General features: G+C 44.0%; 2 protein-coding genes across 8 annotated transcripts in view; both read right to left on the reverse strand.

The window, feature by feature from the left end:
* The window catches only part of LOC147347185 (protein C19orf12 homolog), a 34,069-nt gene extending 26,305 nt beyond the window's left edge, over positions 1 to 7,764 (reverse strand). For 4 of the 7 annotated variants that reach the window (XM_086369666.1, XM_086369663.1, XM_086369665.1 and 1 more), the window contains exon 1: positions 7,642 to 7,764. The gene's annotated coding sequence lies outside the window, so the exon portion shown is untranslated. The remainder of the gene's footprint in view (positions 1 to 7,641) is intronic. The other 3 variants (XM_086369670.1, XM_086369669.1, XM_086369671.1) reach the window with 2 other exon arrangements.
* A 2,871-nt stretch (positions 7,765 to 10,635) lies between these two features.
* LOC147347186 (ubiquitin D-like) lies at positions 10,636 to 12,990 on the reverse strand. The gene is made up of 2 exons (XM_086369691.1): positions 12,815 to 12,990; positions 10,636 to 11,552 (listed from the first exon to the last, which is right to left on the reverse strand). Exons 1-2 carry the CDS (start codon positions 12,830 to 12,832, stop codon positions 11,085 to 11,087), a joined length of 486 nt encoding a protein of 161 aa, XP_086225817.1. The 5' UTR covers positions 12,833 to 12,990; the 3' UTR covers positions 10,636 to 11,084.
* Positions 12,991 to 19,474: the final 6,484 nt, after the last annotated feature.

Here is a 19,474-nt window from a genome sequence, read left to right on the forward strand (position 1 = left end):
GCAGTGATTTTGGAGCCCCCCAAAATAAAGTCAGCCACTGTTTCCCCATCTATTTGCCATCAAGTGATAGGGCCAGATGCCATGATCTTAGTTTTCTGAATTTGAGCTTTAAGCCAACATTCTCACTCTCCTCTTTCACTTTCATCAAGAGGCTCTTTAGTTCTTCTTCACTTTCTGCCATAAGGGTGGTATCATCTGGATATCTGAGGTTATTGATATTTCTCCTGGCAATCTTGATTCTAGCTTGTGCTTCATGCAATCCAGCGTTTCTCATGATGTACTCTGCATATAAGTTTAATAAGCAAGGTGACAATATATAGCCTTGGTGAACTCCTTTTCCTATTTGGAACCAGTCTGTTGTTCTATGTTCAGTTCTAACTGTTGCTTCTTGACCTGCATATAGGTTTCTTAGGAGGCAGGTCAGGTGGACTGGTAGCACCTATTTTTAGACACTACATATTTTCAAAGAAGGGGATTGGGAGGCTCAAAGAGAGATCGGACTTCAAATATCTGAAGGGCTATCATGTGAGAGGAAGGTTAGATTTCTACTTTGGCTTCTATAAGTTTAACCAGAAGCAGGGAAGCCACAAAAGGGCACTTGTTTGGAAATCAAACAGGCCTGAGTACACGTCCACAGGGTCACTCACTAGCTATGACCTTGGGATGACTTACTCCATTAAGACCAGATGTGTTCATCTCTAGGATAGAGATTTCTCTTTCATAGAATTTTGTGGAAATACATCATTAGGGTATACTTAAACATGGCTGCTTTCCTAAACTAAAGGTTCGGAAGTGTAAATGAGCTCCAATGGACATTAAGCATGTGTGTGCTGCCATCCATTCCCTCACCCACCACCAACCATGGTCCTGATTTTTCTTTGCTTGCAAGGGATACATCACCCTCTGTGGGTCATCCTCCCAACCTTCTGCAACTTTCCCCTTTTAGGGCACCCAGAGCACAGAGAAGCACTTCCTCCTGCTGGGTTTCTTCAACTGGCCTTCCCTGCAGTCTGTCCTCTTCGTCCTCGTCCTCCTGTGCTACCTCCTGACTCTGATGGGCAACTTAGCACTGGCTGCTGGCAGTGCTAGCCTTCACATGCGCCTGCACACACCCATGTACTGCTTCCTCTGCCATCTGACTCTGATGGACGTGGGCTTCACCACAAGTATGGTGCCACCCCTGCTGGCCAACCTGTGCAGCTGGACGCTGGGGTTGGAGTGCAGTGGCTGCCTGGAACAGCGGTGTGCATCGCTGGCGCTGGGCTCTGCTGAGTGCGTCCTCCCAGTGATGATGGCTCTGGACTGCATTTTCATCCTGTTACTTCCACCCGCCATCATCCTGATCTCCTATGGCACCGTGTCCCATGCTGTATTCGGCATGAGGACCGGAGGCTGTCTCAGGAAAGCGGTGGGCACCTGAGGGTCTCACTTGAGAGTCGTCTGCATGTTCCATTCATCCACCATCTACCCCTACCTACAACCCACTCACAGCTACGACCAACATTGGGCAAGTTCATTTCTCTTTTCTACACTGTAGTCACACCTACTCTCAACCCACTCCTCTCCACCCTAAGGAATAATGAAGTGAAGGGGGGCAGTGAGGAATTCCTGAGGGGTCAGGCGAGAGGGCAAGATGCACAGTGAGTCAATCAGGGAGGGAAGGAGAGGAGTGTTACCCCAGAGCCCAAGGATGGGAATGTCCTTTGGAAAGTCAGTCAGTTTAGCCTTCAGGCTGTTCATTTCTCTATGAGAATCTGCAGGATCTGTCCTTAAAGAGCCCATGGTTAATGGGGAGGTCCTTTCCTCTCATCAGGAAAGGGTCATGTGTTATAAGTAAAAAACCACACATCCTTTATCTGTGCAGGTTTAGTGAGGGGGAAATGGCCCTTGGGCTTTCTCCTAAGCTGATTAAAAAAAAAGATTTTTGGAGGACTTTTGGGGGGATAACGTATCCCTCAGTCAAGAGACCAAATTCTGGTAAAAGATGCATGACGATCCCAGTCTGATGGAAAACACCATGGAAGATGCCATGGTGTCTGATATCAGAAAAATCCCAAGTGACAATAAAATAGACTCTACCCTGAAGGAGACTCCATTCAAAAAAAAAAAATCAGTGCAACTGAATGTCTACCTTTCCAGTTAAATAGTACCCACCCCAGAGTACACCACTCATAACTGTAATGAGCAAAACCTATGAGTGTGCCTTGTGCTGAGTGGGGTTACGTTCAGAAACACTTCTGCAGGAAGTGGTTCTTGAGACAGTTATAAAGAAGGGAAGAGACTAGTGTGGGAGAGGGTGGACATATTTCAGGCTGAGAGAAAAACATAATGTTATCAGAAGGGAGACATGAGGTGGTGACATGGAGAAGGAAAGGAAGGGAATGAGACGGAGGAGGCCTAGAGGAAAAAGTTCCACTAGGCAGACTTTGGACAGAGTGTTGGGGTCAACCCAGAAACCGATCCCCACCCCCTTAACTCAACCCAGAGAAGGCCTGCTAGAGCCTAAGGCAGGCAGGACAGAGACTGCCCAATACCCCACCTTTCTGAAAGTGTTCCCACCTATAGCACATCTATTCCCAAAGACCCCCATGAGAGGCATAAAATCTCTAGATCCCTAAGGTGAGTATCTTGCCATGATTGCCATCATCCCCAGAAATAGGAACCATTTACATGGATGTGACCTAAGAAATGCTTGGTCAGGAGGTATTTTTATTGACTCTCCAATAGCAAAAGTGAAAGTAAATTCAGGAGACCATGCAAGGGCCAGGACTTGTACTTGGACTCTCCATTGCCTAAAAGAATATGCTAATTATCTCTGTAACAGAACAAAGTTGTAAATTCCATTATGTTTATCGGGATATGATCACAGTCCTATTGATAAATGTCCACTGTTTATCTAGTCTTGTGACACATGAATCATGGGTTAACTTTGATCGTATCTCTCTTTTACCTCATCCAGAGTAGTTTCAAGGAATCTGGGGAGCTGGGTTTCAGCAAGTACACTTAGGGTATATAAGGTTTTCACAAAAGCTGGTCGGGGTCCTTGGCTAAGAGGAGACTCTGCCTTGGGTCTGCCAGTGTAATAAACTGCACTCCAGTATCTGCATTGTCCTTCTGAGTGAGTTTGTTTCCCAGAATGTGTGGCTACAACAGTCCCACAGACCCTACCAGTGGACCCTGCAAGGTCTCAATGCAAGAGGACTCAGGAGCCCAATGACCAGGTCCTCTTCACAGAAACTTTCTTCACATTGGGTAGGTATCTATGCCCATCTCCTTCCCTTCCAGATGTCTTCCTTGCCACCCCATCTCCCCAGCACTGTCCCTCATGTACCCCTGAGAGTTCCACCATGTCTCAGAGGTTCTCTCTCTTTCCCCTCTGCAGTATCGAATCCTAACTTATGAAACTGGTGGCAGCTATCTCTGTGCTCAAGATAGTAGAAACAGGAGAGAGAGCAAAGGAGCTGGCCTCCCATTTATAGAAGCAGCTAAGTTGGAAATCCCCTGCCTGCCTGCTGTTTGTATAAGGCTTTCCTGGACCCTTTGTTCTTGCAAGTGCTTTCACTTTCTCTACAGAGGATTCTGTAAGCAGAAATGTCACCTAATCAAGCATGTCTCCTTTCAGCCAATCCATTGCCCTTCTTGTTCTTAATGTGACATGACCCTTTTGTGTTGGAAATTGTTGTGTGCTTAACCACCCACTACTCCCAATCCTGACTTCTATGTAGTCCTGGACCCTCAGGGGCTGGAAGAATCTGAACACTTGGTGATCCTCTCCAGTGCTTTTAAGAACCCTAGATAGCATATTGAAAAGCAGAGACATTACTTTGCCAACAAAGGTTCGTCTAGTCAAGGCTATGGTTTTTCCTGTGGTCATGTATGGATGTGAGAGTTGGACTGTGAAGAAGGCTGAGCACAGAAGAATTGATGCTTTTGAACTGTGGTGTTGGAGAAGACTCTTGAGAGTCCCTTGGATTGCAAGGAGATCCAACAAGTCCATTCTGAAGGAGGTCAGCTCTGGGATTTCTTTGGAAGGAATGATGCTAAAGCTGAAACTCCAGTACTTTGGCCACCTCATGCGAAGAGTTGACTCATTGGAAAAGACTCTGATGCTGGGAGGGATTGGGGGCAAGAGGAGAAGGGGACGACAGAGGATGAGATGGCTGGATGGCATCACTGACTTGATGCATATGAGTTTGGGTGAACTCCAGGAGTTGGTGATGGACAGGGAGGCCTGGTGTGCTGCGATTCATGGGGTCGCAAAGAGTCAGACACAACTGAGTGACTGATCTGATCTGATCTGACTGGCCCATGACCCCTCCTTCTCCTGACAGTATTTAGGGGTCTTTCTGAGAGGAAGAGTGCCCTGGACATGACAGTGAGAGTTGCTGTGGGTGATGTGACCAGGAGCAGCCTGTTCACACCAGCCTGACAGAATGTGTGAAATACACCAGGAGAAGCAGACATAAGACACATAAACCTGCACTGAGAAGAGACATGATTCCAGTCCAGGGAAGCCACTTGCTGAATTAACTTGGGCAAATCTGTTCATCTCCCGAGATGTTGGTTTTCTGGTCTATAAATGACATGATTGGAGAGAAGTCCTAAGGGTCTTCAGGCTCAAGAAACTTTCTTTATATACTGTCCCTTACAAAGAATTTTAGATTCCCGATTCTTGAGCTTCCTAGCACTCTTCCTCTCCTGTGGGAGAACCTGCAAACCAAATCCAGTACCTGAGAACTATCTGGAACTGCCAGTCAAACGCTGACTCTCACCTTCTAGATGTCAAAACAATCACACATCCACTCTCACACCATAGTTCCTCTACTTCTTGGCCTTTCCTCCTGGAGACTCACTAGTGTCATCTCACACGTTCCTAAGGTGCTTCTTACTCTGTGCCTCTTTGGATTTGGATCAGGATGACAAGGGAGTACATAAGCTCTGTGTTCTCCTGGAATTTTTTTCCTTACCCCGATCTCCTAACTTCCCAGATTAATCTCTGCCCTTTTCCTAAGGCTCAGGATGTTTCTACACCCTCCTCTCCCCTTTTCTGAGAGTGATTACTAAAAGTTCCTCCTAAAGTTCAATGTAAAAAGTCTTCAGAAATGCCAGGTATTCATCTTTGTTTGCTGTGTTTCAGTGACCCTTTAGTGTACCTTCACTCCCTGACAGGTTTCGAATGATCCCATTTTACTTCTAGCTCTTTCCATCCTGGAGAATATGATTTTACAGAAGTGTCCGTGTAATGAAAGTAATGGGAGCTGAGAACTCATTCCAATACTTTAAAAACCTTAACATAAATCATGTTCTCCTCTTTGAAGCTCTCACTAGAGAGAGAATCAAGTTGGAAAACCTAATACATATTTAAGCATATTTCATGCATGTGTGGGGAAAGACATATATTCTGAAATACACAGAATAAGTATGAAGGGGGAAGAATGCCTGATGGAATCAAGTGCAGGGTTAAAGTTGCAGGATATAAAATTAACACACAGAAAGCCCTTGCATTCCTATACACTAACAATGAGAAAACAGAGAAATTAAGGAAACAATACCATTCACCATTGCAATGAAAAGAATAAAATACATACGAATATATCTACCTAAAGAAACAAAAAACATATATATAGAAAACTATAAAACACTGATGAAAGAAATCAAAGAGGACACAAATAGATGGAGAAATATACCATGTTCATGGATTGGAAATATCAATATAGTGAAAATGAGTATACTACCCAGTAATCCATAGATTCAATGCAATCCCTATCAAGCTACCAATGGTATTTTTCAGAGAACTAGAACAAATAATTTCACAATTTGTATGGAAGTACAAAACACCTCAAATAGCCAAAGCAATCTTGAGAAAGAAGAATGGAACTGGAGGAATCAACCTGCCTGACTTCAGGCTGTACTACAAAACTACAGTCATCAAGACAGTATGGTACGGGCACAAAGACAGAAACATAGATCAATGGAACAAAATAGAAAGCTCAGAGATAAATCCACACACCTATGGACACCTTATCTTTGCCAAATAAGGCAAGAATATACAATGGAGAAAAGACAATGCCTTTAACAAGTGGTGCTGGGAAAACTGGTCAACCACTTGTAAAAGAATGAAACGAGAACACTTTTTAACACCATACACAAAAATAAAATCAAAATGGATTATAGATCTAAATGTAAGACCAGAAACTATAAAACTCCTAGAGGAAAACATAGGCAAAACACTCTCCAACATAGATCATGGCAGGATCCTCTATAACCCACCTCCCAGAGTAATGGAAATAAAATAAAAAATAAACAAATGAGACCTAATTAAACTTAAAAGTTTTTGCACAACGAAGGAAACCATAAGCAAGGTGAAAAGCCATCCTTCAGAATGGGAGAAAAAAATAGCAACTGAAGCAACTGACAAAGAATTAATCTCAAAAATATACAAGCAACTCCTGCAGCTCAATTCCAGAAAAATAAATGACACAATCAAAAAATGGGCCGAAGAACTAAACAGGCATTTCTCCAAAGAAGACATACAGATGGCTAACAAACACATGAAAAGATGCTCAACATCACTCATTATCAGAGAAATGCAAATCAAAACCACAGTGAGGTACCATCTCACAGTGGCCAGAATGGCTGCTATCCAAAAGTCTACAAACAATAAATGTTGGAGAGGGTGTGGAGAAAAGGGAACCCGCTTACACTGTTGGTAGGAATGCAAACTAGTACTGCTACTATGGAGAACAGTGTGGAGATTCCTTAAAAAACTGGAAATAGAACTGCCATATGACCCAGCAATCCCACTGCTGGGCATACACACCGAGGAAACCAGAATTGAAACAGACACATGTACTGCAATGTTCATCGCAGCACTGTTTATAACAGCCAGGACATGGAAGCAACCTGGATATCCATCAGCAGATGAATGCATAAGAAAGCAGTGGTACATATACACAATGGGATATTACTCAGCCATTAAAAAGAATACATTTGAATCAGTTCTAATGAGGTGGATGAAACTGGAGCCTATTATACAGAGTGAAGTAAGTCAGAAAAAAATACACCAATACAGTATACTAACGCATGTATATGGAATTTAGAAAGATGGTAACTATAACCCTATATGTGAGACAGCAAAGAGACACAGATGTAAAGAACAGTCTTTTGGACTCAGCGGGAGAAGGTGAGGGTGGGATGATTTGACAGAATAGCATTGAAACATGTATATTATCAGATGTGAAACAGATTGCCATACCAGGTTCGCTGCATGGGACAGAGTGCTCAGGGCTGATGTACTGGGATGACCCAGAGGGATGAGATGGGGAGGGAAGTGGGAGGGAGGTTCAGGATGGGGAACACATGTACACCCATGGCTGATTCATGGCAATGTATGGCAAAACCAATACAAAACAACAACAACAACAAAGTACTGGGAGTCGAGAACTCATTCGAGTACTTTAAAAACCTTACCATAAATCATGTTCTCCTCTTTGAAGCTCTCACGAGAGAGAGAATCAAGTTTGAAAACCTAATACTTATTTAAGTGTATTTCATGTGTGTGTGGAAAGACATACATTCTGAAACACACAGAATAAGTACGAAGGGGGAAGAATATCTGATGGAATCGAGTGGAAACCTTACCTGCCTTTCCTCCCTTCAGATAGTTCTCCAGGTTCCTATTGTCCCTGAGTTTAGAAGACAAGATTATGACCTTGGGCTGAAGCACAGCAGCAAAGGGCTTCCCCTGACCCTCCCTGAGTTCACTGTTCAATAGGATCGGGGAATTCTGAATCCTCACCGGTGTCCAGGCAGAAAAACTCAGATCAGGTTGAGGTTGATCTGGAAAGAGAAAGTCCTGCAGCAGGACAGGGACTAGGAATGGGCCCGGAGAGATTTAAAGTTTATCTGTCTGAACTAGTGTGTGTCTGTGTAATCACAGAATTAGGTGATTTGACTTTTTATAACTCTACATCTCTAGAACCATGGGTCTATAAGCCTGAATGTCATCTCTTGCATTTATTCATCTCCAGTATGACTATAAAATCATCAAATCACTGGACCAAGGTGGTTCTGTTAGGTGGAACCCAGGTCTGCTGACTTATGTTTTTTCCTGTTACACATGTGCCCATCTGTGTTGCTCATGATTGTCATACTAGATGGTAAACAGGAGTGGCATGGACATTGGACACAGCCTGGAAGAGAGACTCACCACAGATTAAAATTCAGCATTCAGCAGTATATTGGCTGTATTAATGGAGGTAGAGCACATCAAACAAAAGGGTGACAGTTCTGATCTACCCATTTTTAGTTATACTAACCTGGAGCATTGCATCTATTTTTAGGCATTTTTTTACATGCTTCCAAAGAAGGGGGTCAGGAGGCTCAAAAAAGAAATTTGTCTTCAAATATCTGAAGGGCTATCATGTGAGAGGAAGTTTAGGTTTCTACTTTCTACTTTGGCTCCTAGGAATACACCAGAAACAGGGAAGCAGCACAAGTGTATTGGTTCGGAAATCAAACAGGTCTGAGTACATGTCCAAAGGACCACTCAGTGGCTATGACCTTTGGACGCTTTATCTTATAGAGCTCAAGTATGTTCATCTTTAGGAGGGAGATTCTATCTTCCTCATCGAATTTTATGGTAAATACATCAACTAGGGTATCCTTATACATGGTTGTTTCCTAAACTAAGGATTCAGATCTGTAAATGAGCTCCCATGGACACCTAAACATGTGTATGCTGCCATCCATTTCCCCTCTGCACTCCCCATCCCTTTGCTTGTAAGGGATACATCACCCTTGTGTGTCATCCTTCCAAACCTTCTGCGAGTTTGCCCTTTAGGGCAACCACAGCACAGAGAAGCTCTTCCTCCTGTTGGGCTGTTCCGACGGGCCCTGCCTGCAGCCTGTCCTCTTTGCCCTCATCCTCCTCTGCTACCTCCTGACTCTAAGGGGCAACTTGGCGCTGGTGCTGCTGGCAGTGCATGACCATGTACTGCTTCCTCTGCCACCTGGCCCTGGTGGATGTGGGCTTCACCACGAGTGTGGTGCCTCTCCTGCTGGCCATCCTGCACAATCCGGTGCTGAGTCTGGAGCCGGTGGGTGCCTGGTGCAGCTGTGCGCATCGCTGGCTCTGGGCTCGGCTGAGTGTGTCCCCCAGGCAGTGATGGCTCTGGATCATGTGGCTGCTCGTGCCCTCTGCCGTGATCCTGGCCTACCTGGCAGCACGGCCCATGCTGTTGTGGCATGAGGGCCAGAGGCAGCCTCAGGAAAGTGGTGGGCACCTGTGGGTCCCACCTGAAAGCCATCTGACTGTTCTGTGGATCCCTCCTCTACAGCTACCTGCAACCCATGCACAGCTACAACCAGTGGCAGGCAAGTTCATTTCTCTTTTCTACACTGTCACACATCCACCCTCATCCCACTCCTCTCCACCCTCAGGAATAAGGAAGAGAAGGAGGCAGCGAGGCGGTTCCTGAGGGATTTGGGGAGAGGGCAAGAGCACAGTGAGTCAGTCAGGGAAGGAAGGAGGGGAATGTTACCCAGGGCCCAAGGATGGGAATGTCCGGTGTAAAGACTAGACTTCAGGCTGTTCATTTCTCTATGAGGATCTGCAAGATTTGTCCCTAAGGAGCCCATGGTTAATGGGGAGGTCTCTTCCTCCCATCAGGAAAGGTTCACGTGCTGTAGGTAAAACCCCCATGTCCTTTATCTGTGCAAGTTTAGTGAGGGAGCATTGGCCCTTGAGCTTTCTCCTAATCTGATGAAAAAAAAACTTTGATTTTGGGAGGATCTTTCCCATCTTCGGGGGTATTATATCTCCCAGTTAATAGCTCATTTGCTGGTAAGAGATGATGAATATCCCAGTCTAGTGGAAGAGACCATGGAAGACCCCATGGTGTCTGACATCAGACATCCCTAAGTGACAATCAGATCATACTCAGCCCTGTAGGAGATTCCATCCAAAAAAAAGAAAAGCTCTGGTCTCTCATCGCAGGGCATCAGTACAACCAAATGCCCTCCTACCAAGTTAAGTAGTGCCCAGCCCAGAGCACTTGACTCATCGTTGTAATGAGCAACATGTATAAGTGTGCTTTGTGCTGAGTGGGGTTACGTTCATAAACGCTTCTACCAGAGGTGGTTCTTGAGACAGTTATAAAGAAGAGGAGACTAGTGGGAAAGAGGGTGGACATGTTTCAGGCTGTGAGAAAACATACAGGTGATCACGAGGGAGAAATGAGATGGAGGAAGAAAGGAAGGGAAGGAGATGGAGGACACGGAGAGGGACAAGCTCCACTAGCCAGACTGTGGGCAGAGTGTCGGGGTCAACCCAGAAATCAACCCCTACCCCCAGCACAGAAGTCCTGACAGAGCCTCAGGCAGGCAGGCCAGAGACTGCTCTCTCACTCACTCACTTTTCTGGAAGTTTGTTCCCACCTAAAGTATATCTATTCCCAAGGAGCCCCCACTGGAGGCATAAAATTTCTAGATCCCCAAGGTGAATATCTTGCCATGACCACCATCATCCCCAGAAATAAGAGTGGTTTAATTGGGTGTGGGAAACAGAGTAAGAAGGGCCATGGTGCCAAGTTTCACTTCATAACAAACAGCTTTAAATAAGGAGAGGGGAAGTAATTTAATTTTTCTAAATTATTTACTAACATTATGTCACAGTAAATAAATCACTTCATAATAAGTCATTTCACTATTGTCTACAGGCAGAGTGTCAGTTTGACTCAATGATTATTGAGTCACATGAGAGAAGAAACACTGAGCTAAATATAGATGAAACACAGTAATTAGAAGAACATCGATCACAATCTATCTTGTTGACTGGGAAAGGAAATAGGAGTTTTTCTATGAATCGGACAGAACCAAGACAGGATGCAGCTGCAACTGTCTTTGAATGTCATCTCTAATAGGCCTTCAAATTCTAATATGTTCTAACATATCAAATATATGCAATTTTGCCAATTATTCAATCACACTAGAATTAAAGAATCAATTGGTTATAAATATTCTAGTCTTCCACCTCAATTCACCCCAAATCTTTTGCTTCTCCTATCACTCCATCTGCAGGATGGTCACCCACCAATGCAGGGGTATGCCATGAAGAGTAAATGGCCCTTTTTGATGCCATAATCTCCCATGATCTTCCCGTCTTCCAGTTTCTTTCCATTGCAGTTCACAATCTGATTCTTAGGGGGTATAGCGGTCCTCATCTTGATCATCTCCTTCACCTGGGTCACTGAGGTGGACCTTCGCACCTGGAGGTTGTGCCTCTGCCCCTCACCAGGCTCCACCAAAACCAAGGGCAGCTCCTCATCACTGGGCTTCACCACCTTCAGGGTGAGGTGGATGGACTTCTCCTTGTCGATGCCATACGATGACAGAGTTCTCTTTGGCTTTAGGGTCTTCGAGCCCAGCTGCAGGACCTGATCCGGCACAGGAACCTTGGTCCTAGAGCGGACACGTTCATTGATCTTATTCACTCTGTCTCCCAGATGGGCAGTGAAGGTCATTGGTTTCCATTTCTCAGAATGGACAGTCACCTGGACAAAAAAAGGCCAAGAGACAGTTGCCTAGATTTCCTGCCCTCTTCTACACCCCTTGTTCCCCCTCCTTTATTGCTCCCACCCTTCACCGCCAGTCTGGTGCTCCAGATCCTTTACAACAAGCTGTGTCCTTCCCTTGTTTCAAACGTCTCTTTTGAAATTATCAGGTTCTAATGCAAGAAAACCAGTCTGATTCTTTTGTAACCACACTTCTTATCCTTCCCCAAAATGTTATCAATGACTTCCCACCTAATTTACCTGTCTCCTATCCAGGTAAAAGTTGTCAGATGTTAAAAACAAAACATCTAAAAATGTACGCCAGAGTTTATAAACACCTTTCAAAGAGAATTTCGCAGACTTCACATTCTCATGGAATACTCATAGGGCTGTCCTCCATGACGTGACTATTTTAGATAAAAACCCTGTTTAGGAAACATCTTCTCTGTACTATTTGTACTTTTTTTTGGTAACAATAATTCATTTTTTATAGTGTCCCTATTTTCAGTATCACTTGGTCAAATGTATTTCCTATGTTTTCCTATCCATCCATTATAGAATATGATCTCTTCCTTTTATCAAATTGGGGCTCCACTCACAGAAAGTAGGGACTACATCTGAGTCTTACTTCAGTAATCTCAACAAAGGGAATCTCATTCCTGCGCTCTTGCTGGAAAGTCTCAGAGGACTTCTTTCAGGCTTCATTCAAAAATATCTTTCCAGTCCAGATGCCACAGAGATTTCTTCACTGAACTCTCACTCTTCTGTGCTAAGCATTGCCCTCATTCCAGGTCCTCTTTGTAGAGAATATAGTCTCACATAAGGTAATGTAACAGGGCATTAACAACTTAAAATAAGTGAATTCTGTCAACCTCTCTTTTAAGAAAAGAAGAAAGCTTAAGTTTAATTGCCCTGGAGGCCTAAACAGGGTAAAAGAGAAAGGGATCAAGACAATATTTTCAGTTTCAAGCTTGCCAGCCCTGCTGAGCACAAAGCCCACTCCTGCTTCCTACCAAGTATCCCTAAGTGTGAACAGTGCAAGGTCTCGATGTAAGAGAACTCAGGAGCCCAAGAACTCTTATAGAAACTTTCTTCACATTCAGTAGGTATTGATGCCCATCTCCTCCCCTTCCAGATGTCTTCCCAGCAACACTCATCCCCCTCTTCATCTCCCAGAACTGTCCCTCATCTATTCCTGAGTCTCTCCCATGATTCAGAGGTCTTCTCCCTTCCCCCACCCCTGGTATCAAATCTCAACTCACAAGGAGGGTGGCAGGCATGTCTTCAATCAGAGGTGCAGAATCAGGAGACAGAGCAAAGGACCGGGCCTCCAGTTTAAATAAGCAGCCGAACGGGAAATACCCTGCCTGACTGCTGTATTTATTAAGCTTCCCCGTACCCTTTGCTCTTGCATGGTATGCTGAATTTACTTTCACTTTTGCTACTGGGGAGTCAATAAACAAAAATACCTCCCGACCAAGCACTTCTCAGGTCAGCCAATCCATTTGCCCTCCTTGTTCCAAACATGGGATGGTCTTTCTCTGTTGAGAATTTTTCCCTGATTAATCACCCACCACTCCCAATCCTGACTTGTGACTTCCAGCCTGCAGCTCTGACCCTCACTGGCTTGAAGATCTTTAACACTGGTGATCCTCCCCTTAGCTTTTAAGAGCCCCCTTGCCATTAGTCAGAGAACTTCCTTAGAACAGGGGTACCCGGGAGAGAACAGTGAGAGTTGCCATGTGTGATGTGACCAGGAGCAGCCTGTTAACCCCAGCTTAGCAGAATGTGAGAAGCTGGCCTACAGAAAACATGGGATAAATAACCCTGGACTGAGAAGAGCCATGAGTTCCAGTCCCAGGGCTGACACTCAATTAACCTGGGCAAATCTGTTCACCTCCCTGGATGCTGGCTTTCTGGTCTATAAAATGAGATGATTGGAGAGAATTTCTAAGTGTATTCCAGGCTCAGAAAATTTTGTTTATAAATATCCTTTACAAAGAACTTTAGATTGCTGGGTCTTGAGCTTTCTAGCACTTCCTACGGTGTCTACAAACCAAACCTACTACTTGAGAGCAACCCAAATCCAGCAGTCAAAAGCTGACTACTGCCTTCCACATGGAAAACAATCACACATCCCTTTCACACAAAGTGCCTCTATTTCCTCACCTTTACTCCTGGATACTCACTAGAAGCTATTTGCTTCCCGGCTCTTCAGATTTGGATTAGGATAAAAAGGGAATACATAACTGTGTGTGCTCAGGGAATTTTCTTGATATCTCCTCCTAACATTCCAAATTAATTGCTGTCTTTGTGCAAAGTCTCAGGTCCATGCCTGCTAAGTCACTTCAGTTGTGTCTGACTCATTGCGACCTCATGGATTGCAGGCTGCTCTGTCCATGGGATTCTCCAGGCAAGAATATTGGAGTGGTTTGCTGTGCCCTCCTCCAAGGGATCTTCCTGACCAGGCATCAAACCCGCATCTCTTGTGTCCCTGCATTGGCAGGCGGGTTCTTTACCACTAGCGCCTCCTGGGAATCCCCCAAACCCACTTTAAGAAAAACATTTATTGAAAGTGCTTTAAATGTTTTCAGAATGAACGATCTATAAAAAGGCCAAGTTGTCATCTTTGTTTACTGTGCTTTCAGTGATCGTTTACCATACCTTCACTCACTGAGAAATATCAAATGATCCCATTTATCCCAGGGATTTCCATCCTGGAGAACTTGGCTTTACACAAGTGCCTACACAGAGTAATGGGATCCAAGAGCTCACTCCAATATATCAATAAGTTTAACACAAATTATGTTTTCCTATTTGAAGCTCTTATCAGACAGTTAATAAAATTGGAAAAACGAATTGCTATTTAAATTATTTTGTGGGATAGACATACTTTTCTAAACTCATAGGGAGTGTTTGAAGGGGAAAGAACGCCTGATGGAATAACTTGGAGACCTTGATCTTCTATTCTCCCTTCAGATATCTCACTATGTTTTCTATTTAGAAAACATTATTAAGACCTCTAACTCCTCCACTGTCCAATAGGATATGGGGACTCTGAAACATCACCAGTGGCCAGGCAGAAAATGTCTGAGAGTGATAGAGAAAGTGAAACCCCTGCAGTAGGACAAGGGTGGAGGATGGGTCTGGAGAGAGAAAGGGAAAGCTGCACAAAGCAGACTTGAGGGAAGTGTTTTCAGTTTTCAAATTTTATTTGTACCTTAGGTCTTCATGTCATTTCTGGAAAGGGAACAGGGGGAGTAGATGGTTAAAACTTCTCATAATTAAATCTCTCTCTTCTCATAACCTTTCTCTCACCCTGAGGCATACAGGATCTTAGTTCTCTGGACCAGGGATTGAACCCATGCCCCCTGCAGTGGGAGAGTGGAGTCTTAGCCATTGGACCTCCAGGGAAGTCTAGCCTACACCATCTTGGTGCCAAATCTGCATTCTCTGGGGAGGCAGGGAACTTTAGTCAGAATCTCCTGGTGGGAGAGCCCAGGAATGACATTTCCCAGGGATGATATTTGTTTGTTGATACCCCTTGGATCTGTGCCCGCAGCTGGCCCTGAGCTGCAGATCTGTAGGTCTAGCTGCTTCCATGCATGGTTCCCTGGACTCCCTGCATGTTTTGAACATGCCAAGGTCTCTCTGTCACCGGGTCACTGAGCATGACTTTCTGTCCACTGTATTCCCAACACTGTGAATTTACAATAATATGCAAGGTAAGCAGCATCTCCTCCAGGAAAACCTTCTTGACTCTCTTCCATCCTGTTCTGGGTTACATGCCCATTTCTGTTCTTTTATACTTCCTCTGCAAACCTCTCAGAGGCCATTTCTCCAGCCATAAGTTCACCTGCTTACTTGTGCTTTACCCTCACTCAACAGTAGGAGTCTCAGATCAGATCAGATTAGATCAGTAGCTCAGTCGTGTCCGACTCTTCGTGACCCCATGAATTGCAGCACGCCAGTCCTCCCTGTCCATCACCAACTCCTCATGAGTTCACTGAGACTCATGTCCATCGAGTCAGTGATGCCATCCAGCCATCTCATCCTCTGTCGTCCCCTTCTCCTCCTGCCCCTAATCCCTCCCAGCATCAGAGTCTTTTCCAATGAGTCAACTCTTCGCATGAGGTGGCCAAAGTACTGGAGTTTCAGCTTTAGCATCATTCCTTCCAAAGAACACGCAGGGCTGATCTCCTTCTGAATGGACTGGTTGGATCTCCTTGCAGTCCAAGGGACTCTCAAGAGTCTTCTCCAACACCACAATTCAAAAGCATCAATTCTTCAGCACTCAGCTTTCTTCACAGTCCAACTCTCACATCCATACATGACCACTGGAAAAACCATAGCCTTGACTAGACGAACCTTTGTTGGCAAAGTAATGTCTCTGCTTTTAAATATGCTGTCTAGGTTGGTCATAACTCTCCTTCCAAGGAGTAAGCGTCTTTTAATTTCATGGCTGTAGTCACCATCTGCAGTGATTTTGGAACCCAGAAAAATAAAGTCTGACACTGTTTCCACTGTTTCCCCATCTAGTTCCCATGAAGTGATGGGACCGGATGCCATGATCTTCGTTTTCTGAATGTTGAGCTTTAAGCCAACTTTTTCACTCTCCTTTTTCACTTTCATCAAGAGGCTTTTGAGTTCCTCTTCACATTCTGCCATAAGGGTGGTGTCATCTGCATATCTGAGGTTATTGATATTTCTCCCGGCAATCTTGATGCCAGCTTGTGTTTCTTCCAATCCAGCGTTTCTCATGATGTACTCTGCATATAAGTTAAATGAACAGGGTGACAATATACAGCCTTGATGTACTCCTTTTCCTATTTGGAACCAGTCTGCTGTTCCATGTCCAGTTCTAACTGGCGCTTCCTGACCCGAATACAAATTTCTCAAGAGGCAGGTCAGGTGGTCTGGTGTTCCCATCTCTTTCAGAATTTCCCACAGTTTATTGTGATCCACACAGTCAAAGGCTTTGGCATAGTCAATAAAGCAGAAATAGATGTTTTTCTGGAACTCTCTTGCTTTTTCCATGATCCAGCGGATGTTGGCAATTTGATCTCTGGTTCCTCTGCCTTTTCTAAAACCAGCTTGAACATCAGGAAGTTCATGGTTCACATATTGCTGAAGCCTGGCTTGGAGAATTTTGAGCATTATTTTACTAGCATGTGAGATGAGTGCAATTGTGCGGTAGTTTGAGCATTCTTTGGCATTGCCTTTCTTTGGGATTGGAATGAAAACTGACCTTTTCCAGTCCTGTGGCCACTGCTGAGTTTTCCACATTTGCTGGCATATTGAGTGCAGCACTTTCACAGCATCATCTTTCAGGATTTGGAATAGCTCAACTGGAATTCTATCACCTCCACTAGCTTTGTTTGTAGTGATGCTTCCTAAGGCCCACTTGACTTCACATTCCATGATGTCTGGCTCTAGGTCAGTGATCACACCATCATGATTATCTGGGTTGTGAAGATCTTTTTTGTACAGTTCTTCTGTGTATTCTTGCCATCTCTTCTTAATGTCTTCTGCTTCTGTTAGGTCCATACCATTTCTGTCCTTTATCAAGCTCATCTTTGCATAAAATGTTCCTTTGGTATCTCTGATTTTCTTGAAGAGATCTCTAGTCTTTCCCATTTTGTTGTTTTCCTCTATTTCTTTGCATTGATCGCTGAAGAAGGCTTTCTTATCTCTTCTTGCTATTCTTTGGAACTCTGCATTCAGATGTTTGTATCTTTCCTTTTCTCCTTTGCTTTTTTCTTCTCTTCTTTTCACAGCTATTTGTAAGGCCTCCCCAGTAGGAGTCTAGGAGGTCATAATTGTGTCTCATTTTTGGCTGTGCCATGCAGCTTATGAGATCATAGTTCCCTGACCAGGGATCAAACCTGTGCCCCCCTGCATTGGAAACAGCGCATTTTAATGTCTGGACCACCAGGGAAGTCCTTCATAAATTGTGTCTTAATTGTCTTGTGTTTTTAGCACTCCTCAGGCATGCTGTCTGGCACTTTAAACAATAAATATTTAGTAAGTGCATGAATGAATTATTAAATGAATAAATAAGAATAAAAAGTGAGAAATAACATTTTGTGAGTATTATTATATTTCAGAAACTGCACAAGGTATTATTAAATGGTACCTCATTAAGATTTTAGCATTCTAGTGAGGTAAGTGTTAGTAATTTTGTTGGTAAGCAGGAGTCCTATTAGTAGTAGCTGGTAAGCAAGGGTCAAATACAAACCTCTATTTCTACACTCCTTGTCTTCTCCTGTTTCCTCTTTCAGTGGAAAGAAAAGAGGCGTGTGTACACGTGTGTGCTTTTTTATTATAGCAAAGATACAAGTTGAGGGAAGGAATAGAGAGATAAAGGAAAGCTGAGGATGCAAGGAGCCTTAGGATGAATGAGAGCAAGAAGGGTTTGGTGGAGTGGGGTCTATACATAGGCAGGAGCATCCCTGAGTGGTGCGCCCTGCCTGGAAGAACATATATGCCTCCACTGGGCAGAAGGGACCAAAGAGTTCATGAGTGCAGGACTCAGAGCCTGCAGGAAGACAGCACCCTGGTGCAAAGGTAGAGGAGAATTGCTTCTCAGGACTATAAGTGGAAAAAGACAACACTGCGAAACAATTCCACAGAGCAGTAAAGAAACTGCCCGCTGGAGCTGGGGATTTCCTGCTTAGACAGGATCTGGATTCTGAGAAACTGTCCTTTCAAGGAAGGAAAATAACAAATCTGGACTTGGATCTCTCTTTCCCTCTTCCCTTCTTATATGAAATTTCCTCCCAGCCCAAGTCCAGGGGGAGGGCTCTCCTAAGTGCCCCAGTGTCCTTTTGCTGACCACAGGTTTTTCTTGGGAACTGATTCCTCTTTGCTTTTTACTGCAGTGTCCATCTGACATTTTCCCATCTGTCACAATAAACTTTTTCAGAGGCAAATAAAAATCTCTTTTCTTTTGCTCCTCTAACAAATCTGGAAAACCAGTCAAGGTCAAATATCATGCTGTGGAGATTTTGGCAGGTTTTAAAACAAATGTCTCAGATATCCAGAGCCGCCCAGCATGGTCCTAGCTGGCCGGGTGATCTAGGGCTCATCACTTCCCCACTGGGACTCCCTGGAGAAGATGCCTCTTTCCCATCTCTTTCATAAATGCCCATGAAAGAAGTTGTAAAACTGGGATCAGCAATATTGCTTCAGAAATGCCAAGCAAACTCAACAAAAATGCACCTGTGAGTTCTTATATAATGATGGTTAGGGGGAAAGTCTGTCCACTTTCAAGAAGGACCATTTGGAAAATATCTGCCAAATTCCAAAATGGACATGCCAAACTAAAACAACCCAAATATTTTTCAGTAATGGGGAAATAGATAACTGAACTGTAGAACAGCATCAGCAATAAACATGGATGGATGATACCTGCAAGCAACGATATGGATGGACATGCCACATACCAATTGAATGAAAGAAAACAAGGTCAAGGAGACTACAGAAAGTATGATACTATTCATAACTCTTCAAACCAAGCAAAACTACACAGAGAGACAGAGAACGGGATAAGCTACTTTGAAATTCAGAGTGTATTTGTTTTTTAAATAAATAAAGCCCAATCTAAATGCTGATAGGAGTTACTTAAAGAGTTTCAACAGGGAATGAGGCATTTAAGAGCCCTCTGATAGCTCATCCTGTTATATTTGGAGTCTAAAGTTTGACTTTGGGAACTTAATGTTTGGTGACACAATGTATTGAATGTAACTAATGTATGTTTTGTGTTAGTCGCTCAGTTGTATTCAACTCTTTGTGACCCCATGGACTGTAGCCCGCCAGACTCCTCTGTTCATGAGATTCTCCAGGCATGATTACTGGAGTGGGCTGCCATTTCCTTCTCCATAATGTGTGTTCTCTTATTAATTAATTAAGAGATTAACATA

The sequence above is a fragment of the Bos grunniens genome, chromosome 23 (assembly GCF_055505025.1).
Source record: "Bos grunniens cultivar Pamir isolate PY7600 chromosome 23, Bosgru_T2T1.0, whole genome shotgun sequence".
Taxonomy (NCBI): domain Eukaryota; kingdom Metazoa; phylum Chordata; class Mammalia; order Artiodactyla; family Bovidae; genus Bos; species Bos grunniens.